The sequence below is a fragment of the Micropterus salmoides genome, unplaced genomic scaffold (genome assembly GCF_014851395.1).
Source record: "Micropterus salmoides isolate LMB-PRFRI ecotype aquatic unplaced genomic scaffold, ASM1485139v1 Ms_hic_scaffold_15, whole genome shotgun sequence".
In the NCBI taxonomy this organism is placed as follows: Eukaryota; Metazoa; Chordata; class Actinopteri; order Centrarchiformes; family Centrarchidae; genus Micropterus; species Micropterus salmoides.
In genome coordinates this window covers 13,882,403-13,907,666 of record NW_024040596.1, presented here as the reverse complement: position 1 = coordinate 13,907,666, position 25,264 = coordinate 13,882,403, and the positions used below count along the sequence as shown (strand labels likewise).

Genomic DNA, 25,264 nt, shown 5'->3' with positions numbered 1-25,264 from the left:
TGAAGAGGAGGAACAGAGAGACCAGACTGTGACAATATCAGTTAACGTTTATATGTTGGCTGATTAGCATAAAAAAAATGCAAAGATAAGATTGCGTTTATTTAGAAACATTTTATAGTTTGTCCACTAGAGGGCACTTTAAAATATCTCACCCGTTATACATCTTTGTCACGATTCTGTAATATGCAAAGTTAATGTATTATTTGTTATATGTTTTTGCTTTATGTTAAAAAATAAATATTGGCCTATAAATTAAAAAAAAAGAGTGACTAAAAAAAGTTTTTAAAAAAGTATGAATATTAATATTATTGGTACTGGGTCCTATTATGGATGACTGGAAACTTTGTTGCCCCAAAAAGTTTCAGCAATTAGACATCTGATTTAAGCAGATTTAAGCAGCCTTTGGTGATGAGAGGCTATTATTTTCAGATAGGGCTAAGGGCGGGACATTGAGCAAGATTGCAGAGTAGTAACCACAGATGGGGAGAGGCGCTACATCAAAGCCAAAGTGGCGCAATTTTAAATTAATTTAACCCTAACCTTTTTTTTTTTTTTTTTGCTCATCCCAAGAAATTTGTGACCAATCTGTGACTCAAAACCTGGTATAATGTTAAATGTGAGTTTTGTGATCTGCTGCTCCACTAGATGACAGTGCCACCACTGAAATAAACCATTCATCAGATTTTATCTGAGTTCTGTTGATAGTATGCACTGTATATTATAAAAGTATGTGTATTTCTCCATTGATTAGTGAAAGTTGTCATTTGCTGCTTTTAAATTTTATATTTGTAGTATGCCAGCCTTCTTTAGATGTAACATGAGTAAAAGACTAAATATCAACAAAGTGTGTCCGGTTTGATTTGTTGCTCTGATTCACATTGCTGAATGATGGACAAGATGCTGATATTCCACAAGGTTTTAAAATATCATACTTTAGTATATATTTAAGCCAAAATTCAAACACATGATGCCATTTTATATAACTGGACTATTCCATCAAATGGAAAATCTTGTAATGTTTTATATACGATTTTATACATATTTATTTGTGATTCAGTTTGGAATATCTTTGATGTTTGGAAACCGCATCTGGTACATTTCTGCATGACTCGGGCTTCAGCTAAGTTAATTAGTAAATCTAAAACAAGCTGCCGAGCAGAATCTTTTTTCCTTGGTGCTGTGTCTCGCTTTTAAATAGCTTTTTATAACAAACCATGTAAACACCATTTTGGTGCCTTAGGCCAAACACCCACTATTTGACATCAAATAATTGGTGATAATTATGCAAATGCAAAAACAACAAAAAATAATACTCACAGTAACCATGGAGACAACACTTACATTCACGGGAAACTGCTCTGCTTGTGTGGCTCTGATGTTCACCAGCAGCAGTAACATGGTGATAAAGTAAGTTCTTAAAAAAATCTTAAGAAGTTTCTTTCATAGAAAGGATTTCAATGGGTTTTTTCGTTGCCTGCATGATGCCCTCTACAATCCCTCCAAGGTCTACTGTAGAGACACAACCCGGATTACGATATGACTGGTGCAACAGTTTGTATGCACGGTGTCTTCATCTCAGCTGTGGAACACAGTAGATCCTTCAGAGTTTCCATAGGTCTTTACAAAACTTCAATATGTAGTGACACAAATCCTGCTGTGTAACACTGTGTAGTCTACTTGTCTCTCCCTCTTGTAAAATAGACATGTAAGAGGTTGTCTTGTGCAGTGGAGTTTACAGGCTATGGTCTGAGGGATCCCTGGATTAATTTCATGGTTCAGATAAAATGTCATTTTCAAAGGTCATTGTCAATATGTGTCTTCTCGCCATCCAAACAAAACTTCCCACAAAACACACTCTTAATATTTTCAGTTGCTCTGTGTTAAGTAATGCAAACATAAAGTACATCTGCAGTGCTAATGCACCAAAAAGGTTTCCTCGCCGTCTGACAAGCCCTACCCTGTTCCTGGTGAAATGTGATGCCTGAATGATTTGATTTGGCCAACTCTCAGGAAGGCCACTTCCTCACAGCAAGTTAACTGAGGCTCAAGGTAGATGCAGTTATCAACAGATACCCTGTTTTGTTTTTTTTTTAAATCTAGGGCTTGTTTTGCTCTGCTGGTCAAGTTCTCAGCTGATGTTGTCTTTGTCTCAGATTTGGTTCAGAACTGTTTTTGGTGATTAACCTGCAGTGTTAACCATATTAAAAAAGCTGCTGGAGTGATCTGTTTAATGCAGGTCCTCGTCTTTGTCAGACATACAGACTTATTTTGTTAGGCTCCAAGCGGGCTGATTAACCACTAAATGGTTTACACTGAGAGGTGATGTCATCGCTGGAGGCTCCCATTTGCTGATGACTCCTTGAGGGCGCAAACCTCAGCCCTGTTTGAGAGATCTGACCTCCTTTCTCTCCACAAAAGGAATCGGGCTCATCCTGCCCAGCTTAAAACCACCAATAGTACTCTTTGAGAGAAGAGACACTCTCCCTCTCCACACCCACCTCTGTCAACTTCAGACTCAGTTCACTCAACTAGCACTACATTTAACTAGCACCTTTTGTAAAGTGCTCTGTGGGCTCTTGCAGGGCATTATGCTGGGAGCTCTGCTTGCCATGGGCGTGTGAATGTGAATAGAAAGGGGGTTGGAACCTTCTCTTGCTCGCTCTCTCTCTCGCATGTGTGAATGAGCAGATTGATATCTTTCTTCTTTACGCTTAGCAGTGGAGAAAGGTAGCAGGTGATTTGGTATCAAGCTCCAGTAATACAGATATGTGGAGTCAGGACAGCCCTGTGCTTAGAGGCAGTTTTCTCTAATTGCCTCCTTTCAACTCCACTGCACAGAGCAGAGGGAGAGAGAGAGTGTGTCGTTGCTACCCAGCTGAAATTCGCAGTGCTGTCTGATGCATGTTTTTATGTTTCTTACTAAAGCTATCTTCTGCAATGCTGTGTACTCAGCCATGCATAGGCTACAGTGCTTGCCCAAACTCACAACTCTGCTTGGCTTCAAACAGGGGGGTAAGTTGTTCTTTCAAAATGGATTCATTTAAGTGTTTGTCTCAATGTGGTATTACAAGATTACTACATGGTTTTCTTTGCAAGCTCAAATATGTACATCCTGGAATATACTTCACAAAACTGGTTTGCTTTTTAAGCGCTCTATAAATCTTTGACTTCTCTATTTTGTAGCTCTTTCATCAACTCTTTCTGAATGTGCTGCAATACAAAACAGGGGCTATCCTAACTGGTGTATGTGGGTCAAACTGATTAATTTGTCTGATACTTTGCTCGCTTTTAATTCTGTTGATTGCATTACTTCAAACCAAAAACAACACTCTGCTTGTACTCCCTTGAAGGTAAAAAGTATCCCGTACTGCTTAAAGGTTGGAATGATCATTAATTCAATGCTTCTGTTGCAGGTAATCAAAGTTTATAGTGAAGATAACACCAGCAGAGCAGTAGAGGTTCCCATTGACATCACAGCCAGGGACATATGCCAACTGTTTGTCTTGAAGAATCACTGCATTGATGACCACAGCTGGACTCTTTTTGAACACAACTCTCATCTGGGAATAGGTAAGGTTACAGTTTTCTGCATAATTGTCTTCTTTTTTTGCGAGAATGCATAAATCCCAATCAGATCTCAAAATGCTGCAATTGTATTTAATCAAAGGATCCCACTGCAAACCAGTGTATCAGAAGCTCAGAGCCACTCTGTCCCTGTACATTGTAACCAAAACAATACTGTCTCAGTTAGTGTTAGCCATAATCTTTTGCAATTTTAGCCAAATAAAGTTTTCTTTGAAAAGGTATCATTTGAATCTATAAATCAATTTTGAAAACTAAATGGCTTTCTGGCTCCAGGATCATGTGGCATTTGTGAGAGTCTAAGTTAATGTGCAGAGTTCAGGTTAAGTGCTATTGTTCAAAATATGCATAAAGCAAATTTGATTTTGACATATAGTATGTACTGGTATTAATCATGTGATGGTAATGTTGTTAGTCTTATGGGCGAGGTTTGCTTGGTTTGGGGGGAGGCGGTAGGTGGTTGGGTGGTGAAATGTGTACATATGCTGTATGTGTGAGTGGAACAGAACACTGTCCTCAGTCATAAACCAATCGTTAACCAGTCACATTGTGTAAAATATAAGGAGCTGATGTTAGTACTGATTGTGTTTTAATCACTGTGAGGCATCAATTATAGATCTTACCTTTGCATGTGTGAAGACATCACTGTCTACATTAGCGTATATAGATTCTCTCTCACTTGTATAATTTTTCAATCTTACTAGTACTTTCTGCATGGCTTTTGTTGTGTAATGCAAGACGTTACTGTGAGGTCTACATTTATATGCAGCATCAAAAGCTGTTCGGTGTAGCCATTTATGTTACATTTACTTTGACAGAGGTATTTGAACACAAAAGGCACATTACTTCCATTTGTATTCAAGAAAGGAATGAATGTGAATGTAATGAATATAAAATTTTGTTCTTATTAAGCCAATGGCTTGTTAATGATTTTATTAACACTGATCTGCTAGGGGACAGTATGACTGCATAAAATATTTCTCAACGGCATTTTCACACTATTGCACACATTACGTAATTCATCCATCTGTTCTGTTCAAGTCATCAAGGTTTTTTAATCAAAACTACATATTATTGCTATCCTGTAAAAACCATATATCTAGATATTTGTTATTTGGCAGATGAACTAAGGGTTTAAATGTTCCTTTGTGGGAACCCCTGAACTAATATTACTCTTAAATGTGGTGTATTTGATTCTGGAGGAATCTAATAAGAGAGCAAACGGTAATCTAATTAACATTAGCTAAGTTGAGATGGTTTCCCAGAGCCAGCGCAGCAGCTCCAGACAGCGGTACTCACAACTCTTATGCTACTATATCTAACCCAACAATATTATATTTTAAGACCACTAGAAAGTAAGCTAAATGTCCGTGGGCAAGTAATTTAACATTACCTGACACACAAATCGTGGCTGGAATACTGTTGAGCGGCTCGGACCAGGCCACTATGTTCGTTTCACATTCGGACAGATAGAACCGACAGCTAGCAGGCCGTGAGGACATGTTTGCTGAATTTGACAAAGACATGTATTGGATTAGAACCGCATACCCCACCTTTAAAGAGCCCATTGTCAAAAGGCAATGTCTCAAAGCTCAAGGCTCTTTTTCTTAATGTGGAAAAATAATTAGCATTTTGAGATACATGTTTTTCATAGTATTTAGGCTATAGACTATAGTTTTTTTGCACAACACTCAGAGTTCATATGTAAAGGTCACATTTATAAATGCTTATTCAATTAAATCATTTACAAGACGGGGCATATGCTCTTTTTTAGAATGATCTTATCATCATAGTCACTTGTTGTTGTCTGACTTCTTGGCTGAAGAAAAAAAGTTTGCCATTAATTCAACAACCATTTTAAATTCTAGGAAATAATTAATGTTTATGTCGTACTGCTTGACTTGAGAGCCACACTCTCATCCAGAGGTTACCCATTGATATAAGGTTAATAATCAAACGCTGTGCCTCAAAGAGAAACAATATAGCTCTTTTCAGCAAAGCTTTTGCAGACATCATTGCATTGTGATTTTGAGAAGATTTAAACGTAACTTTGGTTTGACAGCTGATTCCATTTGGTCTGCCATCTTTTATCCATAGAGAAGTGACAAACCGGTTAACCTGCCATTCATTTTCTTTCCTCCTGGTCTCACTAGAGAGAACCATTGAAGACCATGAGTCTGTTATGGTGGTGCTATCAGGCTGGGGAATGGACACGGACAACCGGCTGTATTTTAGGAAGAATTATGCTAAATATGAATTCTTCAGGAAACCTCTGGTGAGTTTGTGATGAAGTTATTATACATTTTGCATTTGGTATATCCTCTCTTATTCAGTATTTCCTCTACTGTGTGGGTTGAGGAGTTTAATGAGTAATAACTAATGCTGCTTTCATATTGGTAGGACTTTTTCCCAGATCACATGGTCTCCATATCAAGTGAAACCAATGGGATGGTGGATCACTCTCAGCTTATACAGGTATCAAGTTCTTTCTGTTTACACTGCGCTCTCTTTGCCCTTGAGGGCCAACTTTGCTCTGAATCTCTATCTGTTGTTACCTTAAGAATGTATTGAACACATGCATCTATTTACAAGTATTTCTCTACCCAACACAGACCTTTCTCAACTCCAGCACTTGTCCAGAGATACATGGCCACCTCCATGCCAAAGAGCAAAGCAGGAAGTCTTGGAAGAAGTTTTATTTTGTCCTGCGGAGGTCAGGGCTGTATTTCTCTAATAAGGGAACTTCCAAGGTCAGTAAAACAGAATGACAGATAGTTGGATGCATTTTGAGGAAAATCAAAAGCATTTTATAAAAAAAAATTACTACATGGATTATTTGTTGCATACAACTAAAACCATTATGTTGCATGCAATCCAATTTTGATGTAATTGCATTACAATGGTCATGTTTTTCCCCTTACTTGAATTAAATACACATAGCCCTTAGTTTACACCGTAAACATGCAAGATAAAACAAATGCATGGCACCAGTTGGAAAATTTAAATTCTTGACTCCATCTATGAAGATACATTCTAGCCCTCTCTTTGTACACAATGGGGGTCACCAGTTCATCCTCTGTATATATCTCACTCGTGTTGTGAGGGGGGCAGTGGAACAGGTTTAGCTTGATTTTCCTTAGGTCAGCTGGCATAGCAGCCGGGCAGAAATAGTACTCCCAATGCTGTGGACAAGTGAAGCTTATACCTAGGCACCAGCCATGCCAACACAACCACTTCTCAACTGCTTTCATTTCCTACAACAGTAGGCCTTTTGTTGTCGAGTGCAGGAAGGCTCTTTGGTATGGCACACACTTTTACTCTAGCAGATTTAACGTTCATCTGCAGTCCTGGGCAGCCACTTTACTAGTCAGTCAGAGCAGACACTAACGGCTGTGGGGTTACTTTAAAAAGGAAGTGGGAACAGTGCGTGACGTGAAAGAAGAACAATGGTAGTCTTTGTGCTTTCATTTCTTGGAAATGTATCTTTGGCACAATGTGGCTGTTGATACTGTTGTACAACCCCTATTAATATGTCTAAATTATCCTTATCTCTTTCATTACATTCATAGATTAACCACACCCAGAATTACTGATAACAGTGTTATTTATAGATAAATATGCATTGTGTAAATTTAAGTGCGCTGCACCTAAATGTTCCTTCTGCCCAAAAGATTAGACTGTTAGCATGGCTTGATTGAAATGTAGGTGGTATTTATCCACAGTTCTTAAGTTTTTGAATAGATGCATGTACCATTTATCCCTAAAAGTAAACTACTTTCTGCATTATTCAATTTTTTTTGTTGTCTTCCTCACCGTAGTGTACACATTATAAAATAAACTGGAGAGACAAGCCTCCAATACTGACGCACAAACGAATACCTTACATAAGTATCTGTCCCTCATATACAACAGATTTACAGATGTGTTGTGAAGATGAATGCTAGACCCAAAATGTTGATTTGATGTTGCCTGAAAGTTGATATCTACTGTACCATTTTGTTTTATAGGAACCAAGGCATCTGCAGTTCATTGCTGACTTTAGTGACAGCGATGTCTACACAGTGTTGTCAGCCAAAAAACTACATGGAGCACCTACAGATTATGGCTTCTGTGTCAAGGTACCATCACTATCTAGAAATGCCAAAAGTGTACAAAAAGGAGCAGAAGTAGAGTATTGATTCCCAGCATGTTGCCAACTCCTTTTTTCTCCCTGTAACGTCTTTCTCCAGTCCACAAAGTGTAGTTCAGCCCGGGACTTGAAGCTGCTTTGTGCCGATGATGAGCAGACCAGGACCTGCTGGATCACAGCCATGCGCTTGTTAAAGGTTGGCTTACTGATTGCTAACTCTGGGTGATGTCTAAGAGGAGGACCGCTGAGTCAGTGCTAGAATCAGATTTAGCTTTGAGAGGAGGTCAAGGGAAACTATTGAGTGACGCTGGATTAGCACTCCTGTTCTTTATAGAAGCAGCATGTGTTCATTGTCTGGATATCTGCTGGATACAGTTTAGAGCATTAGTCACTCTCCTGCTGGTCTATAAATAATATACAGTACAGCCTAACCGACTGTGATTTATTTGTGTCTGCCCCTTTTCATCACTACAGGTCTTTTGAAAGTAGTTTAAAGTTAACATGTAGTTACTATTTGGGATTAGAATTTAAAATGCTGACATTTTTCTGTCTTTCAGTATGGGATGCAACTGTACCAAAACTTTATCCATCCGCAGCAGAAACAAAAAGCTTCACCAATGGTAAGCTGAAGGTGTTATTTTCATGTAATGTAATTTACTTGAAAAATTCTTGAACTTGAAAAACCAACTCTGTGCTTTGCCTCATCTTCGCCTTATGGAGCCTCTTTTAACATTTGCTCATTGTTTCGGGGGGAGGGGGGGTTCAGCCCACAAAGCACTCATCAACCTTTTTTCCAGCCACAGTAGGCAGCTCTTTTTTCAGCCAAAAAAAGCTCTGATAAACCCACTTTGTGATACCTGCCAAGCACTAAATGACAGACTGGTCATGTTAGAAACTAGCTGGGGGACATGGTAGAGCATTTGGCTGCTAAAAAGACACTACAATAATACTGGACTTACATTCATTACATGGAAGTTGTATTTCACACAGAAATACAACTCCATGTTAATGCTGTTGGATGTATTGTATAGGTAAATGTTTGCTAACAAATTTGCTATTACAACTTAATAAGGCAGTGTCATGTCAATTTTGTGTTTGTAGCTTGCTCCCCTGCTCCTAGGTGACCAAAAGAAAATCAGTTAATGCAACTTCCCAGCTTTAAATTTTACAATTCCACGTGTTAAAAAGATATTGGCGCTAACACACGACACAGCAGTGTAGTAATATATTTGCGTAGGACAAATGAGGCACCTTCGGTGTGTTAATGTAGATTTGGTTTCCCAGAATAGCCTCAGACTCTACTGGGAGTATTTTCGCAGCAGTGAACAAATCTATTTATGGCTTTTGGACATGTTCATGAACCCTCTGCTTTCTAAAAATACTCAGTGATCAGCTGCTCTCAGATTTAACTACTCATCACCTCTTCTCTGCTGTCGAAGTGTCATATGTGACCAACAGCCTCGCCAAGAGGATTAGCTAGAAAGATAAGAGTGTACATGAGTCTGCCAAATGCAGGGTCAGGCTGCAGAATCGTGTGTGGTTTACTTGACAGATTTAGCTCAACATGCTACCTTGACAGATCTGCTTCATAGGATAAAGAGCAAAATAAATCAAATAAAAGCTGTATTCAAATACATTCCTGAGTATCATTTATAAGCAATGATTGATATCTTGCATCATTGGAATTGGGCAGACTGAAAAAGATGGACGGGAATGCCTCTATCCTCTAAGTTAACACTGCTCACTTTGTTTTAAATTGTAAGCATGGTAGCAGGTAGAGAAACGAATGTGGTAATTCAAAAGCTTCTTGGTAATCCTGATAAGAAGAATTTTGTTGAGTGTGTGCCGTGAGCCACTCACTATATGGCAGCTTAAAGGACTAAAATGTGCCCATGTGTCATTCTTTTCAAAGCCACTAATCTCTTTTCAATGGTATTTTCTGTCTGGAATCATCTAGAAACGATGCAGATGGAGTCACATTACTCAGACACTAGGTGGCAATACAATATCACAAGACAGCAAAAGTCAGTCTACTTCTCTTCCACAGTATACAGGGAAATCTAACCAAAAAAGAAAAAACACTGGGTATTTTGTACTATACATATTTCAAAACATTCGTTTTTTGTGTCATTAGAAAATAAAGCAAAACTCTGAGGATAGATTTAAACAAATATAAACTCATCCAGTCAATAAAAAAGTAACATTTCACTGTATGTGTGCAATTTCAGAGAAGCACCTCAGAGAATTCACTGGTGGCCATGGACTTTTCTGGCCAAAAGAGCCGGGTGATTGAGAACCCTTCTGAGGCGATGTCTGTAGCTGTAGAGGAAGGCCTGTCATGGAGGGTAAGTCCGATTTATAGCTTAAAAAAACCTTCTCCACCTAAGAAACAACAGGAAGAGACATTTCCCAACAATGTAAACAAGAAAGAAGGGCTAACTGGAGGTTGGTAAGCGATTATGCTTTCATATCATATCTGTTATTACTGAATATAACTATTTCCAGTGTAACAAGAGTAAGAATTTCCATAGTATTTTTCAACTGTATAGAGTGTATTCATACACACAGTGGCTTAACACAACAGAATAAAGCTAATAAGAGCAACAGTTGTAAGCACCTCATACTTAATTATTACCTTTTTTGGAATACAAAGGCAAGAGAAAGAGCATAAATTCAACTAATATTGTAGCTTTAACTCATTTCTCCCGTAGAGGAAAAGCTGCCACCGTCTGAGTGGCCACGGGAGCCCCTCCACATCACAGAGCTCAGTGCTAAACATAGGTTTGTGGGACACATTTTTAGCATTTTTGATTTGCTGCCTGTACACAAGTGAAATTAAGTAATTTGTAATATATTGTCTCTTTGTGTCTCTTTAGCTCTACACTTGGCTCAGTCCTGGTTCCATGGCAAACTCTCTCGGGATGAGGCTCAGCGTCTGATCACTCAACAGGGTCTTGTCGATGGGTAAGCAGTTAGACTCCTTTTTTTGTTTACAATGTGTCCTTAAAGACAGGTCTATTGGTAGGTTAGACCACTGGGCTGACAGTACATGCATTTAGTACATGATGAAGGACAAGCTTGGTAGTACTGCTAATAAAGGGTAATTTCCCTGTTAAATACATTTAATATGTAAAGAAATTACATGCATTTATTTATTATTATAATCTTGTGTGGTCGGTAGTTACAATAAATAGTCTTTTAAGAAGGCATACAAAACATTACAATTGCATTATTTTATTGCATTCACAACATTGAACGTGCCTTTACATATGTACATATGTCAACATACTGTACAGAAGTAGACCTCCAAAAAGCAAAAACAAGGGGAGCTAAGCAGTATTCTCTAGTGGTCCATAATAGACTGGACTTTAAGAGACCGTTTGTTCTGTCATTCTTTAAGTGCTTGCAAATGCTGCATAATGTGTTCAAAAATGTTTTAGATTAATTATGTAGTTTAGGAAATCGGGAAATCGGGTAAAAATTAGGATTTTAGAACAGTTGAAAGTTTTCTTTTTGTTTTCAGAGTGTTTCTTCTGAGGGACAGCCAAAGCAACCCCAAGACATTTGTACTGTCACTGTGCCACATGCAGAAAATCAAACACTTTCAGATCTTACCTGTGAGTACAATCCACTGTTTGGATATACAATTCCACAATGTTTTTCATTCATATTCCAAAAACTACCTTTAAATTTGAGCCTCGTCAACTATCTCTTGTGTGCAATTCTTTTGTTTGTGTGTGGGTGTGGGTGTGCATGTATATGTGCGAATACTTCACTGCAGGTGGATGATGAAGGAGCGTTATTCTACAGTCTGGATGATGGTCACACCCGGTTCAGTGACTTGATCCAGTTGGTGGAGTTTTACCAGCTAAACCGAGGGGTGTTGCCCTGCAAGCTCAAACACCACTGTGCCCGGATCACCCTGTGAACAAGGGACCCAAGAGACCCCTCGAGGGCCCACTTGCTCCTTAACTCCGGGACCTTTCTAGACAAACACTCCTATTGTTCTTGTGCCTTGAAGAAGAAAGATACACAGGTGAACTGATCAGCCCCGCTAACTGAAAACACTGTTATCGTCCACATTCATGCTGTGGGACGTGGCCCCTTCTTTTGAATTTGACAACAGACTGTATAATAACTGACTACATGTGCTGAAGATGATTTGTTGTGTCTGGGGAACATTACTCTTTGGCTCTGGCTCTAATCTATGGCTCTAATGTACACAAGGTGGCTGTAAATCCATTGTGCAAAGTCCAAACACGACTTCTTGTGCTCTTGTTGAGCTGAATGTGTACTGCAAACAGCTTGTGATTGTAACAACATCATGACACTAGGTAAGTGACATACGGTAGCTGGAAATGGAGATTTCACTGAAAACACTTCAACCGTATGTCTTCTGCAGTATGTGTACAGTAATTATATACACCTGTCAATTATGGTCTCTCAAAGCTTATGATGGTTGAATCCCAACAAGGCCATCAACTTTTATTTTAAATTGTATAATGCTGGGAATTGTAATACACAATACCTCTGCCCTGTTAATTTTGAGTAAAACTAAGCTATCTTACTTTTCATTGTCATTGTATCTCGAAGTATTCAGGTATTTTTTTTTTTTAAAGACAATGATTGTTGTTTTCTATTTGAGAGATAAAATGACCTCTCAGGAAGTGTCACTGTGCATGCCCTGTAAGCTGGACTGCGAATGCTGTAGAGCGAAAAGGACAGGTAAATGTACAGGTGGAGAGAAATGGCACTCAACCTCACTAGTCTGCACTGTACATTCATTTTAAATGTATGTGATTAAATGCAATCTTTGTATTACATAAAATTAGTTGTGAAATATATTTCAACAAGTTTAGATATAAGCAATTAAGACGGAAATCAGAAATAATGTGTGACTGATTTTGATTATATCTAAATTCATTGTATATTGAAATTTTGGTTTTATATTTTCCAGAGATCCAGGTATACAGTTTGCAAAACATGGGCTGTTTGTATTTTGATGTTATTGCCACTGCTGTGGATGAACAGTTGTTTTCATAAAGCCAACAATACATCTGCTTTTAAAAACAAGGTATTTCAAATCAGCGATTGAATGATCTTGTGTTAGTAGTCTCATTTTTATTTTCCAGCTGAACAGTGCATTGAACAATGAATGTCATGGGAGATAGAGATATAGATGTATGTCTGTCTGTCTGTCTCAAAGTGTGTTTGTAATGTAGGACTTTGTATGAATTATTGTCACGTTTAACAATAAGCTGCAAGGTATACACACTAGTCAGTTAAACCCACATTCCGGTAGGTTTCAGTGATGTTTAAAAAATGCCAGCAATGTGTTATTCGTGTTTGCTTTAGCACGGTAAACTCTTAACTCAAAAGCCCAGGTCAGATCTGGGACAGTGTGAAATAATCAGTCACAAGGCTGATAAAGTGAGCCTTTATTTAAAATATAACACTACTCATTATAGTCTTTGTATAGTAAATAGAGCATACAGGGTTATGATACAAATGCAATGGCAGATATTAAATATACCTATAAAATGAAATGTCCACCTGAGCAATCTCATCAGCACACAGTGGGGTGCTTCACTGCTCAAAGATTTGTATAGTGAATACATAAGTCATGATTTTCTAATGAGATCTAGCACATAGTTAAATTTAGTCACACCATATAGCCTGTGTATGGGACACATTAGCCTAACATTGTCAAGGATGATTTACTGAATTCTGTGGGTAGTATACTTGGACTGTACAACATTCTCTGTGTCCTCCACAGCACCATCACACGTGTTTTTTTTATAACCACTAGATGGTACTAGAAGCATTTTGCTTTTGCTTGTCCAGGTTTATGTTTGATATAATGTGTATAATGTAATTTAAATTGCATAATACATTTAAAATGTGTCAGAGATACAAGAACAGTTCACGTTGACTTACAAAAAGTTAAGTTACTTAAAAGGTGTGAAACTAAGACTTCATTGGTATTGAGCATCTGACATTTAATGAGCACAGAATTATCTGAGAATACACCAAGAAACATTTATGTATACGTTGCAGTGACTGTGTCTTTTACAGTGACACCAACAACAATCCCAGTGCACTTGTTCTCACTCTGATAAATAATTTAATATTACACATGTAAGTAATGAATTTAAGGTAATCACAACTTCATGCACAACTGCATTCAAGTCTCCCTTGACTATGAAAAAAATAGTAATGGATATGATTATGGTTCCCCACGCAGCAGTAAATGGCAGTCTTATCTTGAAGCATCCGTGTTAAACCATCTTCTCTGTTGTGATACAAGCACATTGCCCCTATACCTCTCCTGCTTTACTTCAATAGCACATTTTGGAACAGTGCTCACATCCAGGGGAGATGTGCGCACACACAGAAGTCTTAAATGCACCCCTGCTTCCGAGGTCTTGTGCTAAATGTTGTTTTGGATGTATTCCTGCCATTGATCGGAGTCTGGCTGCAGGGGGAGAGATGGCAGCTGGGAGAGACTGCGCTTCCTTTAATGAATTCATCCAGCTCTATCCTGCCCAAACGGCCTGTGGATACAGCATTTCTCCCAGTAAATAAAGCCTCTCTCCGCTCCGTCTTGGCCCTTGTGGACAACCACCACTCTTCGTAACACTTCTCACCACTACATTGGATTTTAGGTTTTGAACTGGAGTGTTGTCAACTTCACTCTGCTCATAAATGCCCCTCTTGTTGTATTCCTCTAGTCTGTATTCAATTATCTGGCTTCGCTGTCTTCGGCCAATTACTGATTATCTCCAATGAAGTGAAGACCTTGCTGTTTGCTCTGCTCTTGATCCACAAAAGGGCATTGTCTTGGCTTGGGTATGAGTCAAGGCAGAGTATATGAGGAAACAAGGCTGGGTTTGTTAAGGAGATGCACTAAAGTGAAGGGTAGAGGCTTTAACTGTTACTTTGCGAGGGCTCTCCCATCAGGAGTATCTCAAGCCAGAAGCAAATTCACCAGCTTTTTACTATAGCTTAAGTGGACATGAGCACAGCTAATTGTAGGTTGATAAGAAAAAATATTAAATACGTGAAAGATTTTAATCTTTTTACTCATAGCACAGATAATAACAATCAGTGCTGAGCTACATAATACCTATGTTAAATCATACATGAACTGTACAGTAGAATGTGATTAACTTTGAGCTACAATGCATAGCTTTTTTTGCTTTTAATGTATTTTCATTTTGCAGTAATAAACATTCAGACACAAACATTTCTTGGAACCATGAGGTAAACCTCCGGGATTCAAAAAATTTGTCACTGTTCTTGCATCTACTTTTTTTTCACTAGATATTTAAAATAGATGTACACAGTACATAAAAATAATCAACACAGTGGCTTGCTGTCCAATTTGATCAAAATGAGGCTGTAGTCTAAACTGGAGTGCCATCAGTGTTTTAAGGACAGGGAGAAAATCCTCCCTCTTAATTCTGGCAAAGAAAGGTAGGAGCAATAGTATCCTATCCTGCCTGCATGACCTCCCCTGCTGTTGGCTTCTGATCTATAAGACAAGAAGATGCTTGTTTCTACGTGTGTGCTTTCTGTTTGTGGCATGAAGGCAATGTGGGTATTTGTTGCAAGTTTTTCAATATGTTCAGTAAATCATCCCAAATATTTTCAATGCCATACATTCTTTATTTGTTGTTATGGATAAAAAAAACAAAGTGTATTAATTTATTATAAATTGCAAATATCTTGATGTTCAAAATATTTTTCTGTTACAGCAAGGTTTTTAGGGGTTAAAATCTCGAAAACAAGTATTAATAGTAAATAATTTTATTCAGATAATACTTTGGGGTTTGTATGTATAAAATTATATACAGGGTTTAGAGTTAGGCAACAACAATAATAATGATACATTTATTGTATAAGAAATCTAAAGCTATTATACAATTAATGCCTTTCATATCTTTTTACACAGTGCATGAGATTTTTCGAGACTGCGGTTGGGCCATGAAGGGGAATTTTCTTGGTGTATTGAACATCTTTGGTAATGTATTATCTCTCGTATAATTGCCCAAACAGTGCTTACTCTATAAATCACCTTTCTAACCTCTGATATATTTTTTCTGGGGTTCTTGTAACTGGCAAACGTTAAGTGCGAAGCTTTGTTAATTACAAGGATAACACATGCACTCGTCAAATAATGGATGCAGTTTGCAATTTCAAGTTTTAATAATCAATTACTGGCGGTAATTCTCTGTGGAGTCACAGGATAGTCATTAAATCTCAAAAGGCGAGACACACGCAATGTAGCTTTTTCCAAAGCCCTATTTTTAAATACATAAGGGAACGGGCTGTGCTTTAATCTGGTGCATTTTGTTGCCTTATTACAATGTAAAGTAGCTCAATTAGACCTAGACAGTGCTGCTTGTAAAGTAACTGTTTAAGACAGTGAGTGATGAATGGTCGTATTAACGCTTATTCCTACAGGAACTGAGCCAACAAGGACAAGAGTGGAAGGATGTTCTGTTACAATAATCAGCTTGTTTTTTCTTTAATATGAGTTACTGCTTTTATTATGTCTAAGCCAGAAGTTTCATTTTAACACCAAGTCCTATATGAACTCACATTAAACAGACATATCTGTCTTTGTTGTTCAGCTTGAAACACTGGCCTGGTTACTGGCCTCTTTGATCTTAGCAAACAGGTAGATGTAGTGGTATCGAATCAGTACGTGCCCCCCACCCCCCCACCCCCACTATCCAGCAGGGTTCCTGTTATTGTATTTTCAGTCCACCTTCAAAGCTGGAACATTGCAGAGGTTCTTCTTGACCTTGAGAAATTAACATGGGAGGACTGGCTTTGCTCTGAGGGAGCCCTATAGAGGCCACATCCCTTCCTAATCCCCAGTTGAAAGGCATACCTCCACTGTTCAGACGAAATAGTAACATCCCAGCGAGCCGTGTTTACATGAAACCAGACGATATCCTGACATATCAAGACATAAAATATTTCACTTCATTCAGATTAATTTATCGGAAATGTACTCTTTTTGACAGATCTAGGTTGTGATGTTGGGCAGTGTTTTAGTGTGTGTGTGTGTGTGAGGTATTAGACAGAGGGAGGGGGAAAGAGCTAGAGAAAGTGGGAAAGGGGGAGAGAGAGGAATGACTTTGGCCCTGCACAGATGAACAAACAGTGAATCTGAAGTGCAGCGCCCTGTGTGGCTGCCCACCAACTGAACAACGTTAAGGCAGTCCTCCATGTAAAACCTGCTCACTTCTCCCACAAACACTCGAGTTTGGCAAACGGGCAGCGGCTCAGCGGGGAGGAGCTCTCCCTGGAAGGCAGTGGACAGCAGGGAGACATAAACCACAGCTTCTGGTGGTGATGGACTGATGTTTTAGGTGATCAAAAGGATGGATAAGAAAAGGAAAACGACAGGGGTAAGACCGGGAGGGGGTCTTGGAGAGGAAAACATATTGGACTTTAAAGGTAGAAAGACATGAAAAGCAAAGTAAAGCTGAGATGTTTGACAGTGCAGCACTTGGGGTGAATATTATCGTACAGTGCAAAAGTAGACCCAAACTCTCAGATGCACTTTCCTGCATTTGCTATCATTCATAGCATAACATGGAGTTTGGAAAAGAAACTTCAAAACAACATAATATATATCATGGGGCAATTTACTTCAAGGTTACAGAGCTGAACTTACAGTAGGATGATCTATTGTCCTTACATTTTTCTGCAAAATAGGTCAAAATGTTCACAGTGGCACACATGACTGCACACGTACGGCAAGTATATTTACACAGTATTGGGTCAATTTACATTCCTGCCTACTTTTTTTCTCATTTACATGGTGTGCGAGTGACTCCTGAACAGGGTGGGAAGCCTTGTGGAAGAATTAGGAAATGGTCCATTTCTGGGAACACAGTGGAATAGAAGCAGAGCAGCATATGTTGGGATTTGAATGGTCAATCGATGAATAACCCAGAGCGATGTTTTTCTGTGCAGATTGGCAGGCATTGTGTAGTGGTATCTGTGTAAGAGAGAGGGAGAGCGAGGAATGGGGGCATGGAAGAGGGGGGGGCATGCATCCTTCCCCAAAGTATTACGCAGTGGTCAAAAATATTTGCAATGCCACGAGGTATTTTGAAAAATATTTGAAAAAATCCAATACCATGCTGACCTTTTGCTGGGCATTTGTGAACAGATTCACTCACTGTGTAATCTGGCTCAGAGTCAGGGAGGATCTGTGTTACTGTATCATGCTGTCGATTCTAAATTATGTTAATCTATTCTGCTCGTACATTTACTTTGATGTCTTTATTCAAGTCTTTTGTTTTCATTTTACAAGTCGAGGTGGCATACTACACATTTAGCAAGAACCTAAAATTTGTATTGATGTACGCTGCACAAGAATTTACATACTATGAAACGGACAGTTGCTTGTGCAATTTATAAAGAGAATACATTATATCCAAAGGTATTTTTTCTCTTTCATGTAGATTTCACAAATGTATGTATCAAAATCCTTGTTATTGTTATTTATCTCATATATCTATGTTCTATATGTCTTTATATTCATCTACATAATACCTGCAAATCATTTAATTTTATTTCTGGTCACTTGGATCTCCTAACTGATGAGCTCATGTGAAATGTGCCTTATTCTACAAAGTACCACCACAAGAGGGCAGAAAGTATCCAAACACACACAATCTAATGCATTTACAATTCATTACACTGGATGCCTACAGCATTTATGCTTTATAGATCTACACATTTTTAAGATAGTACCGTTGTACTTGAAAGCTGGCAGAGGTACTCAGTATTTGCTATCAGTGTTTTAAATTGCTTTAATGGTACTAGTCATGGTGATAGAGAAGATGGAATTGCAATTGTCAAATGACAGCTGCATGCATCTCAAATATTACAAGTAATTAAAAGATTAACAAAAAATTGAAATAAAGAAAAGGAAATGTGTTTTATAATAATTGAAGTCAAGCTGTAAATAAAAAACTGAACGTGTTCATGTCCAAACAAAGCTTCATTCATTGCGTTGTTGTAATATGCACAGAGAGTGAGTACAATAGAAAAAAATATTTAGTTAATATAAAAATAAATTAAAACATGAAATAAGTATAACAATTATTAAACTCGGTTTGAAAAGATTGTGTTCTTCTTCACTCTGCAGAGATGAGACTTTGCTGACTGATCACTGATCAATGTTTGTAGGGGTGGAGGTTGTCCCACTACTTTTACAGCAACGTGATTGAATGAAAGTAACACAAACATACAATACACAGGCAACAGATCATTTTAGGGCAAATGGTTGATTGCCAGTTGCCACATTGTTATTTGACTGGCTATTTATGAAGTACTGTATCGTCATTTGCTCACATTTGGCAGAAGTTAGTATTTCTTTTACGCCAGGAGTGGCATATTGTAATAAACCAAACCGCTTGTAAAAAGAACAACGCAGATTTAACGTGGAGTGGTTCTCTAGCAAAAAATGCCCAACTGCTAGCTTTAACTTCCTCTGGGTGTTACTTGGAGGGGACGTTGCTCTGTTAGGAACAGGCTTTCAGGATCTCAAGCATCTTTCTGTGAGGATTACCAAATATGTAAGCAACAGGAGTCATGTAGACAACACAGGGAAATTGGGCATTGGGCAGAGAAAATATAGCTACCCAAATTGACAGCATATACAAAGGAGGAATTGAGCTGCATAACCAGCAAGTTGAGGAGATGCTGAAATGTGTTTGGAGTTGGGTGCTGGAATGTGCCCTACTTACTTAAACGTAACCACAAGCAGCAGGAACAAAAGACAGCGTGACATACACAGTCAGAGAGCAGTCAAACTCTATATAATAAACAACACAAAATAAGCAGTTATTGCATGCCGGCAGTTATTTGCCAGAAGTTAAAATAGAAACCTCTTACCTTAAGCAGACTACTCCAAGCGTAGATTTCCGCACAGGAGTGGTGCTGATAAACATGATGAACATATCTCAGGTCGGTCTCAGTTGCAGCTGTGCCCCTCACAGAATCCACAAGTCTGGTATCATCCCACTTTGTTCAAACTTGTGCTAGATTTCTGACCTGACTTGATCGAGTGCCTCATAAGATTCCCGTCTTATTCAACTGAATCACCTTTCTCTGTTGCTGTGTTGCGAAAACGAGATGGTGTCCTGATTGCTCAGCTGGTAACAAGCAACTTTAGGGTGTGTGCAGATGCAGCTAAAATATTGCCAAAATATTTTCCACCATTTCCTCTTGTCTTGTGTTTTTTTAACGGAATTACGCATTGAAGCGCGCCAGCAATGGATGCTTGCTTACTCTGAGGGCTTCTTGCCAAGGCCAAACACGGTTCTGCCCTCCATATCGTGCCTCAGAATCCATGATATTGTCTCACATGAATACTTGGGTCCTGCTAAACTTCCCAAAAACCTTAGCAGATTATCCATAAAATTGTTTTAATCATCACACACCATGAGTTGGACACAACCTAAGTATGTTGCACACATCCTCTTCATTTCCAAAAGATGCCGTATATAAGCTTTTGCACCTAACAGATCCACTAATGAGGGTAGCAATTCTCTGCGAAGAGTTTGTGTGTTAGCTATCAAAGGCACTTCTCAAGCTCACTTCTGAAGCACAAGATAGCGAGTGGTTGTAGCAATGTACAAATAATGAACCAAGGCAAATCTCTTTTTGCCATGCTTGTACCCCTAAAAAGCCTTTAACTTTTAAAACAGTATCCTTATAGGTTTTCCAAACCAAGGTTCACACAAGAAAACTGATGTTATGTCAGGTGGAGTATAAAATCCTAAAAATTAGCTCTCCCTCTCTCTCCGGGGAAGCTACTTATAAGCTGCTGGTCGTGAATCTGTATGCTCAAACCTAAGCCAAAATTGCTAAAACTGTCACTTTATCGTGAAAGCCGTAAATTAGACAGATAATCTGTAAAAAAAAATAAAAATAATATATAATATATATATATATATACAATAAAGGTTCATCTGGCTTTTCCTACTGCTCCTGATGCCATTTGCAAGTATCCACCGTACCCTGAACAAAACAAACAATCAGAGCCAGGAGCAGTCTCGATGGCAGTGTCAATCACTGCTCTCACATGCTCTCACTCAATCAAGCTCTAAATCTTCAGCTCACGACTTCAGAGGTTTTGCAAACACAATGGCTGAAAAACAAGCTTGCATAGATTTTTGGGTGTGGAAACAGGACCAAGGTTGTAAGTAGCACTTCTACCACCAAGTAGCACCTCTCTATAGGTTGCAAAGGACAGAACACCGGCTCCACACAGTGCTTTGGGTTGGCTGTCATGGCGCTCGTATTGCCTCATGCAGTCTAGTGTTTGTAATATTGTATGCACTGTTTTTAAGGTCTGTTGTTGCTTATGTTTTCTTAACTGTTTTTATGGTTTTATTTCGAATAATTCTCTTGTAAAGCACTTTTTGACCTTGCTCTGTGAAAGGTGCTATACTAAGTAAACTTTACTGACTTACTTACTTACTTACAAATGTGTTATATATCCTTTCCAGATTGAGAAGCCTCTTTTCTACAGGTAAAGCACAAGGCTGTATCATTCTCTTTCATATAATGAACCCATATCCACCACTGAAACCATCAATTGCTAAAAAAAGTTTTTGTTGCCTAAACCCCTGGCTGGAAAATCAAACTCATTCATCTGAAAATGAATCAGTTAATTGGTCATCTGAGGTGAAGCTGTGAGTAGGTACAGCAGCCATGAATGTAGATGCAGTTGGGCTTGTTAGCTAAACTGGGGTTAGCTGCAACACATCAGGGCCCGTATTTATCAAGCTTCTCAGAACTACTCATAAGAACACTGCTAAGAACTGACTTAAGAGTAAAAACTTTCTTGGCTCAAAGCTGTGCTTAAAAGTTAGTTATCAAGCATCATAGAAGTGTAAGACTAAATCTTAAGTGTCAGTCTTAGTGCTGATTACGACACTTGTGCACCTGTGCCGCAAACAGGATTTTGGATGACGATGTCGCCAAGGACCAATCACTAAATAGATTTTCTTCTTTAAGAATATTCTCTGTCTCCATAGTGCCATCACAAGCCCTACTGGCAACTCCTAACCACCTGAGAGACCTCTCGAGCTGTCTTAAATAACAGGGAGAATAAGAGTGATTCTTAGCTTTGAGAAATTAGATAACTTGCTTTTATACTTAAGTTTAAATGTAGGAGTAAGACTAAAATGGCACTTTGAGAAGCTTGATAAATACCGGCCCAGGGCTATAGGTTTCATAGCAGTAAGAGTAGCTAACATTGGCTTGCCTGACTGGAGTCATCTCGCTCTCATCAGGGCAGGGGCTGCTTGGGGGAACAGTTGCACAATTACCACCTTCTGTAGCAGTCTTATAGCTAGATTTGGCTGGATCAATATCGTCTCTCTCTCAACTGTGCTTGGGTTGAAAAGCTAGGCAGGAGGATCATGGAAAACATCTGAGTCGGTGAACTTTGGTGATTTATATTTAATGTGAACAGGCTATGTACAACACAGAGCGAAATATGATCTGGATCAACTAAATTAAAATAAATAAAAGCTATTAAAGCTTCATTTTAAACAGCCTGTGTTATAATGCCTGGCAGTAGGCGGTGCTGCTGTCCCCAAAAAATCCTGCCTCACTGAGAACTGTGTGGAGAATATGAAATAGGTATGTGGCCATGATGAGACTGCTTACTGTCTGAACACCGGGGGTTTTCACGCAAATCCCAGCTAGTGCTTGCATTAAGCAACATACTGCCAAATGATTTTTGTGAAAGTTAAGGTTAAAATCTCCGCGGACCTGTCTAATGTCATGAAAAGTGTAGTGGGGCCACAAAGGTTAGGGGACAAGTTAATCTCACAAACATATGATGGTGCTGCTGTCATTTGAATCTTTGTTGTCCAGACCTTGATAAAGGAAGCCTATCCAAATGCCCACTTTGCTCACTGCTGTGCTCACCAGCTAAATTTCACTTAGTATCAGTATCTGTGCTCTGGCAGGCCGAACACTTTAAGGGCGTTTTTTGCAGATCTAACTGTCTTCACCCCCTTCGTCTTGCAGCCCATGCTTAGGCAACACAAAGACGCTTTCCAAAGCCACCAGCTGCCTGACATAATTTTAAAAGTAGAACTGTCAGTTCCGCTGCATGGAGGACATATGCACGCAGCCATTGAGGCATATGGGCTTTCCCATAAGTTTAACCTTCCAAGTAGAATTCTTCTCTATACTCATGCCAGAGGTGGATTTTTGGATGATATTCTGTAGAAATGGACCAGTGACGCAGCCGGAGTCAGCAGTATGTTGAAAATAACTTGTTAAGACAGCAAACTGAAAGACTGGCCGCTACAAACCACCAAGGCAGCGTTGATATGAATGAGGCATGCAACATCATCACCTCATTACTCAGCAGGGGTTTTCAAAGAGTGACCACCTTATTGCTGCTAAACTAGCTGACAGCTCTTTTTTTCTCAGAGTTTGTTAAAGTCTTTCCAACCCAAGAATTTGACTGTGCAGTAAAAACTTTGGCCCCTGGTGAATAAGGAGAAGTTGAAGACTGAGTTGACCACCCTATAGCGCTACTCAGAGCTCCACAGTGGGAAGAAGGCCTTGTCTTGGCTATCATCCATCCACGACAACAAACTTGGACGAGGCTTTTGCTGAGACTATCAGGCTGTTAAAAGTCATCACAACAACTCCCATAACACCATCTGAGTCAGAAAAGAGCTTCTCCACTCTTTAGAGAATTAAAACATTAACACACTCGACGACAGTAACTACTCAATGTGGTGGCCAAGCTCTTAATTGATTGAGGAGCTACAGGATTTAAAACACCAGAATCACTGAAAGGTTTTCCTCCTATCTCTTATAAAAGTGAGCTTTGAATTGGTAAGTGAACGACTTTATCTTGCTGTTATAGCATGGTATGTATTTGTAATCTGATTACAGCAGATCTCTTTTCTAATGTTTTGGCTTGGTTCAAAACTTGCTGCTGCTGAACTGTTTAAATTGTTATTTGCCTTTGTTCATGGGGATGCTCTCCCTTTTCCTCCATTACTCCTCATAGCAAATGCCACTACTCTTCTCCTCCTGTTGCTAGCCTTCAGCATGCAAGCAGTGTTTGTATGACTATCACATTGCATCATTTTACATACTCCTGCATTGTCTTGTAGTCATTCTGTAGAGTAGTTAATGATAATTTTTTGAAGAATATGAAGCGTTATGTCATGATGTTATCCACCTTAAAAGTCACAAATGACACCACACTGACAAAGAGCATGGGGTTATACAGTGTAAATACATTTTGCTCATAAGATCATATGTTCGGTGGTTCCATTATACTCACTGGTACAAGCAGGTTAAACCAAATTGCTTCAAACAGGTGATGCAAATGTTTGCATTATGACATTAAAATATTGCATTATGTGTGAAAATGTTGCCTATAAATGCTTATGAACAGTGGCTCCCTCTTTAATTAAGTGTGTGTGTGTTTACTCTACACTACAAGTACGTCTCCCAAACATGACCAAACACCAGAACAACAACACTAATATATTCTGTGGCTGTTGTAAGGAAAGCGAAAGACTGTGAAATGTGCAGTGAAGTGAAACATAAAAGGTTCGAAAAGGATCTGACACTGTCATTCATTCAGCACAAATAAAAACCCATTTGTCACTGGAACTCACAGTGTTATCTGCAAAGAACTATAAGAAACACAAGTACAGTGATACTAAGCAAACCCACCACGATCAATCAGTATTTGTGGCCATTTCTCATATAAATAAAAAATAAAACAAAAAAGTGAAGATAACAAGGACAGTGTTATTATTCTTGCAAAGAAAAATATTCAAAATGAGATAATGTTTAAATTGCCAATTGTCCCTCCACTGTCCCCTCTACCTCTCTATCATTGCCCAGAGGCTTTCTCTTCCGTCAGATAGAGGCCAGTATGAGATACAGCTCGTCCTTCAACTCAGAGATTTACAGCACAGCTCACAGACTTTATTCAATTCACCAACAAGCCACAATGTATACACATTCCAGCACTGATCTGGTTGAAAGAAATGGTACCTTATGACCGTGCACAAACACCATTTCATGTTACCAAAAAATATGAGGGTTTTTGGACAATTTAATACACAGAGAAGGTTTTGAGAGCATGCTATTTGTTTACTTAGTGCTTCCTTTCATGCTGAGGTTGAATGGAGGCTAACGTCAATCATACCTCTGGACCTTAGTTGTGTACTGCTAACTCCCAGTCTTTGCCCCTTATTATAACACAAGTTAATTGAATCTCAGTCCAGTACTGCCTTCCAGATGCTTCTGTGTGTAAAAAGGTACAAAAGTGATGGAGCAGGTGCAGAAATATTTGCACTTAGAGTATTTCCACTGAATATCAGTTTGCTCTGGTCAGACATTTAAGAGAATAGTTCTAGCTTTGTAAACCCCTTTCATTTAGCGCTGGCCAGTATTCCTATCTTCCTGTTTTCAAAAGATTCCTCTTTGACCCACATATACCAACAACAGAGAGAAACTTCA

The 25,264-nt window shown here is 38.8% G+C and overlaps 1 protein-coding gene across 3 annotated transcripts in view; it reads left to right on the top strand.

Moving 5' to 3' along the window:
- grb14 (growth factor receptor-bound protein 14) overlaps positions 1-12,807 on the top strand; it is a 28,565-nt gene extending 15,758 nt beyond the window's left edge. For 2 of the 3 annotated variants that reach the window (XM_038720448.1, XM_038720449.1), the window contains 12 exons: positions 3,414-3,570; positions 5,736-5,857; positions 5,983-6,057; positions 6,195-6,332; positions 7,590-7,700; positions 7,812-7,907; positions 8,269-8,331; positions 9,940-10,056; positions 10,423-10,492; positions 10,588-10,675; positions 11,235-11,328; positions 11,493-12,807. In XM_038720448.1, the coding sequence (XP_038576376.1) occupies positions 3,414-3,570; positions 5,736-5,857; positions 5,983-6,057; positions 6,195-6,332; positions 7,590-7,700; positions 7,812-7,907; positions 8,269-8,331; positions 9,940-10,056; positions 10,423-10,492; positions 10,588-10,675; positions 11,235-11,328; positions 11,493-11,639 (1,278 nt within the window). In that variant the 3' untranslated portion in view covers positions 11,640-12,807. Of the gene's footprint in view, positions 1-2,925; positions 3,013-3,413; positions 3,571-5,735; positions 5,858-5,982; positions 6,058-6,194; positions 6,333-7,589; positions 7,701-7,811; positions 7,908-8,268; positions 8,332-9,939; positions 10,057-10,422; positions 10,493-10,587; positions 10,676-11,234; positions 11,329-11,492 lie in introns of all 3 variants that reach the window. The other variant, XM_038720447.1, reaches the window with a different exon arrangement.
- The last annotated feature ends 12,457 nt before the right edge of the window (positions 12,808-25,264 follow it).